General features: G+C 41.2%; 1 protein-coding gene across 1 annotated transcript in view; it reads left to right on the plus strand.

Moving 5' to 3' along the window:
• Positions 1 to 17,271, plus strand: part of Pgm5 (phosphoglucomutase 5) — a 171,231-nt gene that overhangs the window by 23,706 nt on the left and 130,254 nt on the right. The window contains exons 2-6 of the mRNA XM_021152015.3: positions 1,179 to 1,341; positions 5,549 to 5,695; positions 9,663 to 9,788; positions 13,238 to 13,428; positions 13,978 to 14,132. Coding sequence (XP_021007674.1) covers positions 1,179 to 1,341; positions 5,549 to 5,695; positions 9,663 to 9,788; positions 13,238 to 13,428; positions 13,978 to 14,132 — 782 coding nt within the window. The remainder of the gene's footprint in view (positions 1 to 1,178; positions 1,342 to 5,548; positions 5,696 to 9,662; positions 9,789 to 13,237; positions 13,429 to 13,977; positions 14,133 to 17,271) is intronic.

Here is a 17,271-nt window from a genome sequence, read left to right on the forward strand (position 1 = left end):
TTCTCGGCTCTTACACAGTTCAGGACCTTGCCTAGGGAATGGCGCTGCCTACAGTGGGCTGAGCCTCCCCATATCAGTTGATTAAGAGAATCCCCCCACAGGCATGCCCACGGGTCAATTCAATGTGGATACTACTCTGTTGAAGCTTTCTAGTGGCTCTAATTGTGTCAAGTTGACAAAGGTAACCATCACATCATCATGTGTGTTGTCTTCTGTCTTTCTCTTTCCCAATGTATTTCTCATACAGAACTTGTTCATTAGTTTTGATGCTAACCGATCCACAGGTATTTATTACACACTCACTGTCTCTGCAGGTTTTTCTAGGTTATTTAGAATAAATAATTCTTGGGGGTTATGTATAGTGAGTGAGTAAATAATATGGAAAGTATTGGGTAATATTATATGAGGAAGCAAATTTGTTGGAACAATAGAGAGCAGTGCAATGGAGGGATTCTGAATCCTATGTTTCAGAGGGCTGTCCCTGTTTTTGTCTCTTACATTGGTGCAGAAACTCAAAAGCATGACAGCAAGAGCAGGCTGTAACTGGCGACATTGAATGCTCAGTCAGGAAGCAGAGAGCTGTGTGTGCTTCTGCTCTGTGGCTTTCTTCTTATTATCTAGTCTTAGACCAAGACCATAGACTGGAACAGCCGTTTAAGGCAGATCTCCCACCCTCAGCGAACCCAATGTAGACAATCCCTTATTGATGAGCCTGGAGATTTGTTTCCATGGAGATTCTAAGTGGCATCAAGGTGGCAATCGAGAGTAAAGTATCACACAGAAGAAGAAAGAGAAGTAGGAAGCAATCCTTTCCCTCTTCTTTGTCATTTCTAACACCTTCATCATTATAGTTTCTTAGTCAGACTTAAAGTAAGAACTTACGTGAGCTCAGCAAACCTGTTGGTCTTCAAAAGTAGAGATTTCAAACTACCAGAAACCAATGATCCTTGAGTAATCATTAGCTGGCAGTGGAAGACTAGATATGAGCACCCCAGGACTTGGAGACTTCAGGTGGAACACACAATCTTCCTTTTATTCAGCTTTACTAACACAGAGTCTGTCCAATTCCTTTGTCTAGGAGATTGAATACCTCTTGACAGAGCCTGGACTACTTTCCTGTCTAAATGCCTTCAATTCCATGAACCTTGGACTGACTTTTTTTACCCCATATTTTTTAGATTGGACGGCTGATTATTGGGCAGAATGGCATCTTGTCGACACCTGCAGTCTCCTGCATTATCAGGAAGATCAAGGCAGCTGGTGGGATCATCCTAACAGCCAGCCACTGTCCTGGAGGACCAGGGGGAGAGTTTGGAGTGAAGTTTAATGTTGCCAATGGAGGTATGTGGTTCCAAATAAGCCTTAACTGATACTGTTTCTCATATATTATCATACTCTCTGATGGCAAGCAGGCAAAGTGGAGAGGAATCAGCTCAGAAAAATCCAGTGAGATGCCCAAGGCTATGATATGATTCCAAGGAAGTGCCACATAGCCTCTCAGATGCACAAGGGCTAGTCTCTTGGTCACCTGTATGCTTCAGCCAAGGGAAAGACTGGATAGTTGATACAAGAGGACTCTGGATTTTAAAGTTAGAACATACCCTGGGGGCCATTTAAAACATCCCTTTCATTCCGCAAATAAATGAATTGAAGCCCCAGGAGGCTGAGTTACTGTGGAAGACCACAAAGCTGCTTGAGAGACAAATTTTAGCTTAGGTCTCGATCTCAGTGGAGATTTTTACTATGTATATAAGGTCCTTAATTTGTTCTTAAATTTTTAGAAATGTATAGTCTGTCATAAATAGACTCCAGCTATCCATCCACGTACTTTTCTCATTTTTGCCCCCTGGGGTATTTTAAGGCAAAATTCCACATGAAGACATTCCACACCTAAGTATTTTTGTGTTCATTTTTAAAGACAGACCCATCTCCCACAACTATAGGAACATGCTGTGCTGTTTACTTTTCTTGTGACAAACTCCTGACCACAAAGTGACTTCAGGAAAGAAGGGCTTATTTTGGCACACGGTTTGAGAGGACACAGTTCACCAGAGAAGGGAAGGTGCACAGGGGAGGAATGTGAGGCTGCTGGGGGCGGGGGTGGGGAGTGAGAAGGGAGAGGAGCAAAAGTTGGTTTCTTTGTATTTCTCCTTTATTCACTGTGAGGCCTCAGTCCATGGAATGGTGCCCTGTACTTGGGGTGCCCTGCACTTGGGGTGCCCTGTATGTGGGGTGGACCTTTCCTCTTCAATTAAACCTTTGCAGAAACACCCTTAAGAGATGTGTCGCCTAAGTGATTCCAAATCCAGTCCAGTTGACAATGAAGACTAACCATCATACATATCTAACAAAAATAACACCATCCCTCCAAAACCATCTGAAACCTGATCTCTAGTCACTTTCCCTGTGGTGATTGTCAACGTGCTATTTACAGCTGTTTCGTTTAAAAATAAAAGATGCACATCAGAATTGTACCTTGGTTTTCACTAAGCCTCTTTAGTCTTTTAAAATCTAGAATATCAAGCCTGTTTGCTTTATGAGAGCGTAAGCTGAATTTTAATAAAAAGCAGTTATTATTGTGAATTATTCCCGGCACAAGGGAAAACAGCACAATGATGTACTGGAAGAAGAAGAATTTGTTATTGTTCCTCCCCATGGCCACTTTTTACATTGTTTAAAAATAAACTATTCATAAATTATTCATATTGAATGTTAACATACACAAAGAAAGACACACACAGATACACACATGTATCTTTCCTGGGAAAGAACATATCCTGCTGTCATGAGACAGTAAGTTCTAGTCGTGCCTGTGAGGTCTGTTCGGTATAAAATGCAGTTCAAATCCCATGAGAACTTTGTCTTGTTGATCTACCCATTGATGAAAATGGGATATTGAAGTACCCTACTATTGTTATCCTGATACCCATTACTTCCTTTGTATTCATTAAGATTTGCTTTAAGTACTCGGGAGCCTCATCACTGAGCACATATTGACTCATAATTCTTATGGGTTCACAGATACACACATGTACCCAGACACAGACACACACATGCATATTCACAGGTAACACCCCGCCCCCATCCACACATACTAACCACAAGGAAATATTAGAGCACATCTACAAGTGTTGAGGGCATAATCAACATGCAATAGTATAGGAAAATCACAAAATCACAAAAGTAGACACACAAAAAATGGAAGAAAGTAATAAAGAGCCACGGAAACAACCAGAGAGCAGTCACCTGAGTGGGCGGGTAAGTACTATGAGTAATATCCCAGAATCCTGGATTAACTTCTTCAATTAAAATAGGTAGAGTTGCTGGATGACTACAAAAAGGAGCCATCTCATCTCCTTGCTGCCTGTAGTTGACTCTGAAGCTTTAAGAGCACATGTGAGTCGAAAGGGAAGGAGCACAAAAAGATAGTTCTAGAAGATAGACACCAAAGGAAACCAAGGCTGGTAACACTTAGGTAAAATATAACTCAAGTCAAATAATTATTACAAGGTGAAAATAAGGTCACCATGTAATGACAAAGGGAACAGTTCACTAAGAACCCATAAGAATTATGAGTCAATATGTGCTCAGTGATGAGGCTCCCGAGTACTTAAAGCAAATCTTAATGAATACAAAGGAAGTAATGGGTATCAGGATAACAATAGTAGGGTACTTCAATATCCCATTTTCATCAATGGGTAGATCAACAAGACAAAGTTCTCATGGGATTTGAACTGCATTTTATACCGAACAGACCTCACAGGCACGACTAGAACTTACTGTCTCATGACAGCAGGATATGTTCTTTCCCAGGACATGTGGAACATTCTTTAGTTAGACAATAAGATAACAAATTCAAGAATCATATGGACAGTTATTGTCTTCTATTTGCTAGGATGGCTACTATGAAAATAAGTAACATAAATGTTTGAGAGGATAGGGAGAAGGAGAAGCCTAGAATAATTGTCAAGTTATACAAATTGGTATGACCATTAAGGAAACAGTATGGAGGGAAAAAAAAAGGAACTTCCATATGAGCAAGCCATCCCTCTTCTGACTCTAAACTCAATGATGCTGGATCACTATAGTGCAAGGAAATCTGCACTCCTATTTTCTTTATAGCATTACCCACAATAGCTAATATCTTAGGGTTTTACTGCTGTAAACAGACACCATGACCAAGGCAAGTCTTATAAAGGACAACATTTGATTGGGGCTGGCTTACAGGTTCAGATATTCAGTCCATTATTATCAAGGTGGGAACATGGAAGTATCCAGGCAGGCATGATGCAGGCAGAGCTGAGAGTTCTTCATCTTCTTGAAGACTGCTAGTGGAAGACTAACTTCCAGGCAGGTAGAATGAGGGTCTGAAAGCCCATATCCACAGTGACACACCTACTCCTACAAGTTCACACCTTCTAATAGTGCCACTCCCTGGGCTGAGCATATACAAACCATCACAGCTAAGATATAGAAACAACCCAAGTATCTGTTAATAGTTGAATAGATGAAGAAGGTAATAGATACACGATGGGATATTACCAGTCTTAGAATGGGATGGACTTTCATTTGTTACAACGTGGATGGACCTGGAGGGCATTCTGTTACATGAAATACTTGTGCACCCACAAGGCAGCTGACAATGTTCTGGTCTGTACCTCTAGTTCCAGGGGGATATGATGCCCTCTTCTGGATGCTGTGACCATTAAAGACATGTGGTGCACAGAAAATGTCAAGGTGAAACATCCATACACATAAAATTAAAAGTAAACTGTACAAACAAATGAAGATTCACCTTGCTCTCTGACTTCAGTTTCTCCACTTAGAGAGGGTGGCAATACTTATGTTCTTGAGTATTAAGCTCCATATAACATATCCAATATGTTTTCACACATGTAGGCTCACATGAGGACCATATAGTCCTGTCTATGACCAAAACCAACTACTGATTTCATGCTTAGCTCATTTAAAGTCATTTAACTCCAACACTGTTGCTAGTCTGACCTCCTGAGGAAACATATCAAGCAGTTTTTAGCTACTTCCCATTTTTAAAAACTAAGTTGTGATGGCGAGTATGAACTGGAAAAAGTAATGAACGTATCTGGGTAGCATCACATATCAATGAGACAACAGTGAGGAGTAGAAATCAGATTTCTGAGGCACTTGGGGAGCTGTGGTTTGAATCTGGAATCTCCGACTTCTGTCAAGTGCATATCCTGTTTGTGTCTCATATCCTGAACAAAGCTGATTACATAACCGGGTCTCCCCAGCAGGTGCAAAACTATTTTTAGAGTGTATGTATCATTGCTTAGGAGTGGATTAAAACAAACATGTGGGTTGTTCATCTACACTGAACAGGCCGGGCTGATCAAATATCCTCTCCATAGTGAATGAATAAAATGTGGGACATACATGGTCTAATTGAACTGTGAATCTTTGTTCATTGTGTAGAGAGTCCCTCCTTGCTAGTGCGGGAGGCCAGTAATGCATCTCTGATAGAAATTATAGGGGCTTTAAAATAAATGCATTTTGGATGTCAAATTTTTAGGTCCTGCACCAGATGTTGTCTCAGACAAAATCTACCAGATCAGCAAAACAATTGAGGAATATGCCATTTGTCCAGATCTTCGAATCGACCTGTCTCGACTGGGAAGACAAGAATTTGACCTGGAGAACAAGTTCAAACCATTCAGAGGTAACAGATATCTTGAAAAAGTCAGAAAATGTTCCTGCATGGGGCAACCTTCCAAGAGGGATGCATATGGTAGATTCTAGTTGTCCATGGGTGTGTGGCGGGTCCTGGTTGGTGATCAGTGGTTGCTTCAGGGAAGGATACTCATGAAAATGACTGAATTAGTCAGCTGAAGAGTGGCGCTGTATGAATAGTTAGAAAGTATATGCAGTACAGAAAGAAACTGGAGAAACCTCTGAATTAGATATGGACACTTTCAAAAGCCACTCTCCAAACTGTATCATTCTCAACATAGGATAAGGTTTGTAGCATCATAGCATACACGGAGTAGACTGTGGATCACCAAAATTTGCTTTTCAATAATTTCTAAGTAATTAAGGCAAAGATGCGGGTTAAGAGAGCAATGGGTTGTTAAATTTCCCATGGGAGGTAGGAGTTTCTTTGACAGGCTAGAGCCATCCAGTTCTGCTTCATACACCATGGTTGATCACCTGCTCTATGCCAAGTACTGTCTCCAGAGATTTTACAAAGGAACTCAGTAACTCCCAAGTATTTTTTTTTAAGGCAAATTGTTCAAGAATTAAACAAACAGTCTGGCATACAATGTAACCACAGGACTGAGGAGACTGAGGAAGCAGGGTCATAAGTTGGAAACTAGGCAGAGCCCCACAGAGAGGTGTTGTTCCCCAAAAGGGAAAACAACCAGAATGAGTTTGACAAATATTACATGGTTGAGTGGATAAACTATAGAAGTACTAAGAACAGAATTTATTATTTTACAGATTCAGTTTGAATACTATACCAATATTCATACTGTGAATATGCATCTCATCTCATTTTATTCAATTAAAATTGTACAGAAGGCATATAGTTAGCAATAGAGCTACCTTCTTTTATTCTTGCAGTCCCTCTACAAGATTGGGCACAGTTTGTGTTCCAATGGTGTCCTCATTTTTACAAGCAATTCACCTAGATGAAAAAGATGAACTATCATAGGCACATGGTTTTTAAAAATATAGCATTTTTATTAATTCTTTAAGAAATTTATATATTTATACAATGTACTTTGATCTTATTCACTCCCCCAACTCCTACTCATAATTTCTCCTGGATTCACCTTCACAACCTGTGCACAAGATTTTTAAAGTCAGAGAAGAGCTTAAAATAAACTGTGTGGTGGCAAAAGCACTGGGAGACCTATACCATGTCTTTCTTGGAAAGTTTTGAGTTGATTATTGCTCAGATAGTAAGTATTTCCCGAAAGCCTTATCATATCCACTAGAAGCAACAGTGCCCACGTAAACAACAGAGTATCATTATTTGTTCTTCAATATTGTCATACATGTAAACAATGTATCTTCATATGTAAACAATATATCTTGATCATAGCACTTCCTAGCTCTCCCACAGGCTCCACTCTTAACATGTCTTCCTCTCATATTCATGTTCTCTCTCTCTCTTTCTCTCTCTCTCTCTTGCTGTTTTTGTTTATTTTTAAACCACCTAATCTGATTAGTGCTTCCCTGTTGGAACATTGGTTGATCTTGTTTGCTCGATCTTTCTCAGGTAACCATAGTTGCAGTGAGTTCCTAAACACAATGGCAATGTCATATGTAGAAGACAGGACTTAATACCACACTGTTCTCTGTACTCCACCTCTTACATTCTTTCTTTTATTTATTTATTTTTACATTTTTTGCATTTTCTTCTTTATTAGATATTTTCTTTATTTACATTTCAAATTTTATCCTCTTCCCCCATTTTCCCTCTGAACCCCCCTATTCCATCCCCCCACCCCCACTTTGCTCACTAACCCATCCATTCCCACTCCACTGTTCTGGGATCCCCCTACACTGGGGCATCGAGCCTTCACAAGAACAAGGGCCTCTCCTCCTATTGATGTCTCATAAATCCATCCTCTGCTACATATGTGGCTGGAGCCATGAGTCCCTCCTTGTGTACTCTTTGGTTGGTGGTTTAGTCCCAGGGAGCTCTGGGGGTATTGGATAGTTCATATTGTTGTTCCTCCTATGGGGCTGCAAACCCCTTCAGTTCCTTGGGTCCTTTCTCTAGCTCCTTCATTGGGGACCCTGTGCTCAGTTCAATGGTAGGCTGAGAGCATCTACCTCTGTATTTGTCAGGTACTGGCAGAGCCTCTCAGGAGACAGCTATATCAGTATCCTGTCAGCAAGCACTTGTTGGCATCCACAATAGTGTCTGGGTTTGGTAACTGTATATGAGATGGATCCCCAGGTGGGACAGTCACTGGATGGCCTTTCCTTCAGTTTCTGCTCCAACCTTTTTCTCTGTATCTCCTCCTATGGGTATTTTGATCCCCCTTCTAAGAAGGACAAAAGTATCCACTCTTTGGTCTTCCTTCTTCTTGAGCTTCATGTGGTATGTAAATTGTATTTTGGGTATTCTGAACTTCTGGGCTAATATCCACTTATCAGTGAGTGCATACCATGTGTGTTCTTTTGTAACTGGGTTACCTTACTCAGGATGATATTTTCTAGTTCCATCCATTTGCCTAAGAATTTCATAAATTCATTGTTTTTAATAGCTGAGTAGAACTCCATTATGTAAATGTACCACATTTTCTGTATCCATGCTGAGGGAAATCTGGGTTCTTTTCAGCTTCTGGCTAATATAAATAAGGCTGCTATGAACTGCTATGAACTATAGCTGACTTCAGATGTACCAGAAGAGGGTGTCAGATCTCATTATAGGTGATTGTGAGCCACCATGTGGTTGCTGAGATTTGAACTCAGGACCTTGGGAAGAGCAGTCAGTGCTCTTACCTGCTGAGCCATCTCACCAGCCTGATAATACCTTTAATGTAGGCTTAAGTATTTCAGCTTCAAAGCAATATGACATTGAAAAAATATATGATATTTAAAAACTTAATTATAGGGGTCTGGAAAGATGGTTTAGTATTTGTGAGAGAGTACCAAGTTTGTATTCCAGCACCCAGGCAGCTCATATCCAGTCACAATTCCAACTTCAGGGGATCCAATACCTCTGACATTTGTAGGTGGCTGGACTCATGTGCACATACCCAAATATGTGTACACATACATAAATACACACACACACACACACACACACACACACACACACACACACACAGAATTAAAGAGATAAATAGATGTAACTACAAATTTAAAAAGCAGTACTTTTTTTCTGGACAAAATTTTATTTCTCCCCAATTCAAATATTTACTCCCCCTTGAAAGAATACTTTCTGAGCATTCATTGTGTCTGATAGCTATTTGAAAATGGTGCCATATTCTGTGTGCTGGGTCTTCATGAGTTAAATAAAAAGGTGGGATTCTCAGTGGCACATTGGAGAGCTCTTGTGTTTCCGGAGCATTTGCAGATGTTTGGCATTCCCCTGGAGATTAGGTACTAGGCTGAGTGTAAAAGAGGGTTTATGTAAAGTCAGAATATGCCCCACATCACCACTTCTGTGCTTGGATCCAGTGTGCATAATAACATGTGGAAAATAAGACCACAGCTGGGTCATTCCTTTATGTGTTTGTTTCACACCAGCTGAGTCATTTTTTTGGCTAACCCCACGGGAAGGACCACTGCATATGTGAGTTGATTGTTAGCATTGGTGAGTGTGCAGCTGGGAGAGAGAGAGAGAGGTGTTTGCTGACAAGGTATCAGCAGGAGTGACCATATACTTGTATTGTAAATTCTTCTAGTGGTTCATTTTATCCTTGCAAAAAGAATGTGGAACGATAGTGTTTGTACCTTTACTTATCTGAAAAGTTTGTTGCATTTTGGCTGTGCTATGGCTTGAGGTTTGGTCTGGAAGTGGATATTTTCCTGATCATGTAGCATGCAGGTTATTCTGGGACTTTGTTCAGAATTTCCCATCATTGGGGTGGTAATTCTTTTTATGTCTGTAAAGATCATTTCTGGGTATGCTCACTGACATCCCTTTCTGTTTTCCCATTAATCAGTGGAGATTGTGGACCCCGTTGACATCTATCTCAACCTCCTCCGGAATATCTTTGACTTTAACGCCATCAAGAGTTTGCTGACAGGACCCAGCCAACTGAAGATCCGTGTTGATGCTATGCATGGAGGTAAGCCTGTGTTTTATTCTTTTTCCAAAAGCAGTGTCTGAAAACCATTAAGGAGACCTCTCTGTTTTCAGATATACAGAATGCTCTAGAAAATTTTAGGATTCTAGTTACTTTCTGTTGATAAAAATGAAAACAAAAATTGAACAAATAAATTTGGGTCTTTGCCACATCGAGGGTGAAGTAGATCAAGACTGCCCATTTATTGACTTGAAAAATCATGCTACATTTTATGAACAGTGGAATAAAAGTTATCATGGAAAACATAGCTGTACAACTCCTTTCTGCAGTCAATCACAATGCATATCACAACACCCAGTTTCCTGGTGTCTTAGTCAGGGTTTCTATTCCTGCACAAACACCATAACCAAGGTGCAAGTTGGGAAGAAAAGGGTTTATTCAGCTTACACTTCCACATTGCTGTTAATCACCAAAGGAAGTCAGGACTGGAACTCAAGCAGATCAGGAAGCAGGAGCTGATGCAGAGGCCATGGAGGGATGTTACTTACTGGCTTGCTTCCCCTGGCTTGCTCAGCTTGCTTTCTTATAGAACCCAAGACTACCAGCCCAGGGATGGAACCACCCACAAGGGTCCCTCTCCCCTTGATCACTAATTGAGAAAATACCTTACAGCTGGATCTCATGGAGGCACTTGCCCAACTGAAGCTCTGTGATAACTCCAAATTGTGTCAAGTTGACACAAAACCAGCCAGTACACCTGGTAAAATCAGGACTCCTAATGCTTAATTAACCAATCAGATTCATGTATCAATAATATCACAATTTACAAGATGCCAATACAATAATTTCAGAGCCAACTGATAATGATAAAAGCTTTATCCTAATGATTCTAACCTTGCCTGCCAGTGTCAACCTTTTCAACCCCTCTACTGATTTATTTTAGTATTTATCTCCTTGTTATGAAATATCACAAATACACACACAGCTCTTTAACTTCTGAATTTTAAAGGTTGCAGGCTTCTTACTGGACTTTTATGTTGTGGGTAATATTAAAAAAGTGAACTGGCATGTTTCTGTGCTAGTGCCGGCACCGGTGTATTCTAGCTGAGCTACTCCCTCCTGCTAGCTACTCTCGTTCTCTTGTCCCTAGAGCTCCTAGTTCTTCCAGTAACTAAATGGAACCACCAATCTTGAGGTTGCATATCACAATACCCAGTTACCCGGTAACAAATCAAGACTCTTAATGCTTAATTAACTAATCAGATTTATGTATCAATAATATCACAATTTACAAGATGCCAATACAATAATTTCAGAGCCAACTGATAATGATAAAAGCTTTATCCTAATGATTCTAACCTTATGATATAACCACCTGCGGCTGGCTAAAGACACGCTGGTTCTCGTCTGCCACCATCTTGCCTTCTCCACTTTCTCCTCCCACGGCACTCCCTTCTCTCTGCAACTCTTAGCTCTGCCTCCCTTTTTCCTTTCCAATCACAGGCCTCTTGCTGTCCTAATATGATTGGACAGGGAAAATCCTACAACATTTTTATAGTCAACCATTTACCTCTCTCAGCAGCCCCTGGCAGCTGTTCATCTCTCTGCTTTCATTTTCCTGCCTCTTCTGGAAAGTCATACAAATGAAAGAACAAACTCAGTAGTCTTTTGCTTCACATGTCATTCGGCCCAGTGTTTTGTAAAGCAGTGTTTTTGGCACACATACCCCTTCTTGTGCTTTGTGACTGTTGAGTACTATTCCATTTTATTGACGTACCACATGTTGTCTATTTGCTGGTTGATGGAAATTAGCCTCTGTGCCCATGGTGTTTGGCTATTACAATGAAAGGTGCTATGAAGAGTCACAAACACGTTTTTATGGGAATGTATGTTTCCATTTGTTTTGGGAAAGTTTCTAGCAGCAGGATTGTGGAGTCTGATGGCAAGCATCTCCTGAACTACATAAGAACGCAGCTGTTATCCAAAGTAGCAGTTCCGGTTGCACACATCAGCAGCAGTGGTGAGGGCTTTGGTGTCTCTGATTCCCAGCAGCACTCCGTAGTGTCAGTCTTTCCTGTTTCAGACATTTTGCTCCACCATTCATTCTCCCTGTGTGAAGAAGGTTCTCTCTGCTGTCTATTTCAGACTCATGTTTCATGCAGTCCACAAGATTTTGATGATCCTTGGCTGCCCGGCATGCTGAGTATCTTTTGGGACCTTGAGCACACTTGAGTCTGACCCTCCCTGGGCTTTGCTTGGAGGGTCTGTTCTTGGGATGTTTTGTCACTTCTTAGGCTGATCCAGCTCTCCAGGAAAAGCTCTTTCAAGTCCTTAGCCTAATCTGGCCCAGGAAAAAGACATTTCCTTCTTCCTGAATTTTTGTGTTTGCGTCTCATTGCCTGGCTCCTACTATATGTCCATCTTCAAATCGGTCACCTTGACTGAGGGCTGGGGAACAGATGGTCAGATGTAGGTCACCTCCCTAGCCATGGGGAAAGTGGAATTTAGCTATATCGATCATAGTCATATGGGCTGATTTGGAGAAAGATGTGTGTTTTCAAAAGAAACCCAATGCTTCCTTTAGAGAAGGGGACATGGGAACCAGGTCACAAGACAAGAGATGTGTATGGTGTGACCTCATGTACATTTCAGCTGGCAGGATTGCATGGTGATCCTATCACAGGCTCTCCCCTCCCTTGATTTTAATGGCTTCCACTTGTATGGTCCCCCTATTAGGACCCCTCTCAAATTGGTATTGTTCCTCCAAGTCTTATTTAAAACACTGTGTTCTCTGGGAAGTCTCACCCATGAATATTGTTTCCTTAAGTCATTGAGTCCAATTAGACATTTCCCTTTTGATCTCACCTCTCCATCTGTACATTGGACTTACTTCACTATTAGATAAAAGCCCAGGAATGTAGGGGTCATGCATCTTACCCTCTTAAATCTGATCCTTTGAGTTCTTAACATAGGGGTTCAGTGTTAGGTCTTCTGCTCCATGGACTTCCTATTCCTGCTTAGTGGTCATTGTTTTGCAAGAGGTGCCTTGTTTCATATAAAGCCTCTGGGATCTGGATGCTTACTTGGCAACATTACAACAGTTGTGCAAAGGGAATTGTGCTAGTGCCCTTTAGTGCTTTCCATATACTCAGTTGAAGTGCTTAATACATGAAACACAGCAGGTAATAAATCATTATTACATACTTGATTTCTTTAAGGCAGTGTTTTATGAAATCATAAGGAAAAAATTTCATCCTTTTGGATGATTGACATCTTTTATCTGCTCAGCAGAGCCTCTGGCACATGGTAGATGATCAATATATGGTAACTGATAGGATTCTTATTTCATATTGTGCCTTTAAAAAATGACTGTATAAAGTTTTCTTCTTCTGGGCTATTAAGTGAATTGTTATCTTTTTATTATCAGAAGAAAAACACCCAGGGAAGAATATTCTTCAGGCATTTTTATATTTTCTTCTATTTTTTTTAAGTTATGGGACCCTATGTAAGAAAAGTTCTGTGTGATGAACTGGGAGCTCCAGCCAACTCCGCAATAAACTGTGTCCCACTAGAAGACTTCGGAGGGCAGCACCCGGACCCAAACCTGACCTATGCAACCACCCTCCTGGAAGCCATGAAGGGGGGAGAATATGGATTTGGAGCTGCATTTGATGCTGATGGGGTGAGTGAGAGGGTTTCCAGTCTGCTGACCCTCTCATCACGTGATGAAGAAACATCAGAAACCAGAGACTGGAGATCCTGTGGGTGGGGCACTGCCGTTCAATGCTAGATAACACCATGCAACAGCCACAGCTTTTCATAGTTTCAGATTGATGGATGTTATTTAGAAATTATTTCTTTAAAAAAAAACCAGCCAGGCGATAAATTTTCATGTATTGCTGGCTTTGTTGAAAGTACCACGTTAAGAGACCGGCTATTTATCAATTACTACCACTCTCCAGTCCATGTGGGGGGAGGAAGGGATTGAGTCTGTGGGAGTCACTGAAGCATGAAGGAGCTGTGCACACATCTCAGCAAGTGGACCTAATTCCAGCTGTATCAAGATTCTAGGCCCCTGAGGGGTTTATATGGTTTCTCACACTTCCTTTGGCCAATTCAAATTGTGTGAGGCTGTTTCAGTGGCAGGAGAGTGGCTTGTGTTCATGATGGAAGCTGGGTACGAAGACCAGATGCTCCTTAGTGATAATCTTCACACATTCCTCCCCCACAGGACCGTTATATGATCCTTGGCCAAAATGGCTTCTTTGTGAGTCCCTCAGACTCTCTCGCCATCATCGCTGCCAACCTCTCTTGCATTCCGTATTTCCGTCAGATGGGGGTTCGAGGGTTTGGGAGGAGTATGCCAACCAGCACGGCTCTGGACAGGTAAGCAGGGTCATTACTAACATGTAGCACATTATAAACCTCTGAGCCATGGCCCCTCTGTGGGTGACTTTCTCCCTGATCCACTGCTAGTCTGGTGACAGCCTGGGGACTTCAGGATGTGGTGTGATATAGCAGCATGAGATTCAAGTGGTCTGAGCTGGATTCTTCTTTCTTCTTTCATCTCTATGTCGTTCTTTTTAAAATCTGCAATATGGGGATGCTAACAGTGTCATCCTTGCATAAATTGTGGTGAGGTATGGATGGCATCATGCTTTCTGTCACCAGAGGTGCTTGTCTATTCCTTTACTACAGATTTCATTGCTGTTGGCTTGTTTCATTTGATACGTTTTGTTCATCCATATGCGTTTCATTAAAACATAGTAAATATCTCATAAATATGTAGTCTTCCTGAATCTGAAGGTAAGTATATATATATATATATATATATATATATATATATATATATACATGTATGTATATCTATATGTGTGTGTAAAACGAAAAGAGCAGGGAGTTTGAGGTCAGATTGTGTTATATACAGGACTCAGCTTCCATCTTCATCTGGTGAGTTGAAACAGGGATGCTACACCGCAGGTTGGTTGTAAGAACGAAATGACAGAGAACACCCACAGGAGGTTCATTCTGGGGGCCCTTGAAGTGGGACCTGGATTTGATCAAACCCAGAGCCTAGAACCTGCTAGGCAAGCTCTCTGCCACGGAGCTACATTCTTGTTTTCAAAAACACCTATCCAAGACCACACATTAGGTCTGGTTGTGACATGAGGTGTTCTTATTTAGCACAATTCCTGTCCTTTGGCAGAGATATTTGGAGATCTGGCTGATTGGGCTGTCCTACAGAATTCCACCTTCTAGATGGTGTGACTATTTTCTTGTGATGTTACTTTTCAATCCTTCATATTGTAAAAGTTATATGCTGTAAAATGTATAAAGTTGAGAGTGAATAAAGTCTGGAGGTAAACATGCATTTAGCCACCATTAAGACAAAGGTGTGGCTTGTTCCCAGAATTCCCCAAACTCTCCTACCTCTTCTGGTTCCTGCAGACAGCCATTGCCATAGTTTCTACCACTATTGAAGCCTGCCTATTTTAAACTAGACATGGGTGGGATCCTCTGCATGTCACCCTCCATGAGTCCCTTTTTAACTTATCCTTATCGTTGCATATATCAGAAGCACATCTCTCCTTGCTATGAAGTATATTAATATGTAATAATATCACCATTTGATTTTCCAGATTCTCATTGATAGATAGCTGGGTTCTCTGCAGCTGGTAGCTATTTAAGGGTTTTGTTGTTGCTGTTGTTGACACATTTTAATCATGCCAGGGTAAATGCCTAAGAATAAATATTGATTTTTAGGATAGTTGTACATTCAATAAGCTGAAAACTGTTTTCTACCATACGCGTTTCTCAGAAATGTAGGGATCATAGTTTAATCGTATCCTTACTGATATCAGGGGCTTGGGACAGATTTTTAACTATGGTCATTCTATTGTGTGCTAGATATCATTTTATTGTAGTTTAAAAATCTCACTACACAATAACTGACCATTTTGAATGATTTTGTAAGCTTACCAGCCCCTTGTTACCTTCTTCCATTGGGTATTCATTCAAAGGGTATTTGCATGTACTTAAACTGGGTTACTGTCTTTTGTGTTATTGATTTTTGGATTATATATATATATATATATATATATATATATATGATTAGCCTTTTGTCAAATATAGTATTGTTTATATTTTCCCTGCCTGTAGTTTGCCCCCCAGCCCTCTATGTGTGTGTATATGTGTGCACATGTGTGTGTATGTGTGCATATGTGTGTGTGTGTATGGAGGCCAGAGGTCAACCTTGGGTATCATTTCTCAGATGATGGCCACACTTCAATTTTGGGACAGGATCTCTCACTGGTCTGGAAATCATCAAGTGATCTAGTGATCTGTGTGTCTCTGCCACACCAGGGCTGGGGTTACCAATCTGCTATCACACTCAGCTTTCTAACACAAATTTTGGGCTCACACTCGACTGACTTGCACTATCTCCTCAGCTTCTGCTTTCCATTTTCCAGTGCATGCCTTCCAATGGGCAGAGTTCTGAATTCTTATTAAACCCAGTTTGCTAATTTTTTCTTATCCTTCACTAACTATGTTGCTACTATAAAGGCTTTTGACTTCTTTGAGAAACATTTGCCTACTCTCGTTGTGTGATACTATTCCTGGGAGACATGCGCAAACATCTACCCCCCCCCCCCCCCCCCCAGTAAGGAACTCAAGGCAGACCAAAGTAAGGACACTACCGAAGTTCAACGGGGGAAACAGGTTTACTGGGGTTGCTTATAGGAATTAGGGTGAGGAGTTATTTACAGGGGCAGAAATGACTCAAAGACAGCCGCATCATGCAAAGCCTTCCCCAGCATGGGCGACAGCTCATGAAAGCTGGAAACCAGGATTCCCTGCACAGCCTGCAGGTAGCTCACTAGGCTGGGCAGTGTCCTTTCCAGCAGTTCAGATGGTCTGAGCCTCTTTGAGTAGTCGCTGAATGACCTGTTTCTTCCAGTGACTTGGCTGATCTGAGCTTCGTCTAAAAAGCTCAATTTATTTGAGACTCTCTCAACAGTCCTTACAGCTTATATATGCTGTGGAGGGAGGGGCCTAGTGTACCTGGCCAGTGTCAGGGACTCCTGAAGCCACTGAGTTATTTATTTCCCCCCAAGATGGGATGGTTCTCAGAAGAAAATGCTGTCCAACACTCTTAAGGTTAAAAAGATATTTTCCCTGTGTCTTTCTTTTGAAAAGTTTTAACATTTATGACTATGGGTTAGTAGCCCTATCCCTTCACTTGAGGTCCTGTCTATCTACTGGAGGTGGACTCTTCAAGTCCCTGCTCCCCAATGTTGGGCATTTTGGCTAAGGTCACTCCCATTGAGCCCTTACTTTTTGGTTCCTTTTTATGTGTGCTGTGGAGTAACAGTTGAGGGCTATCTCTTCCCATGCTCACTTGCTCCAACTCTGTTACCTGGAGGAATTTCCTGTCCCCTGACTAGTATTGATTTTATTGTTACAAATTGACTGGAGATATTCATCTCTTTTATCCTGTTTTATCCATTTTGCTGATCTTCACAGA

Source organism: Mus caroli, unplaced genomic scaffold, assembly GCF_978045245.1.
Source record: "Mus caroli unplaced genomic scaffold, Mus_caroli_1 scaffold_20, whole genome shotgun sequence".
Lineage (NCBI taxonomy): Eukaryota > Metazoa > Chordata > Mammalia > Rodentia > Muridae > Mus > Mus caroli.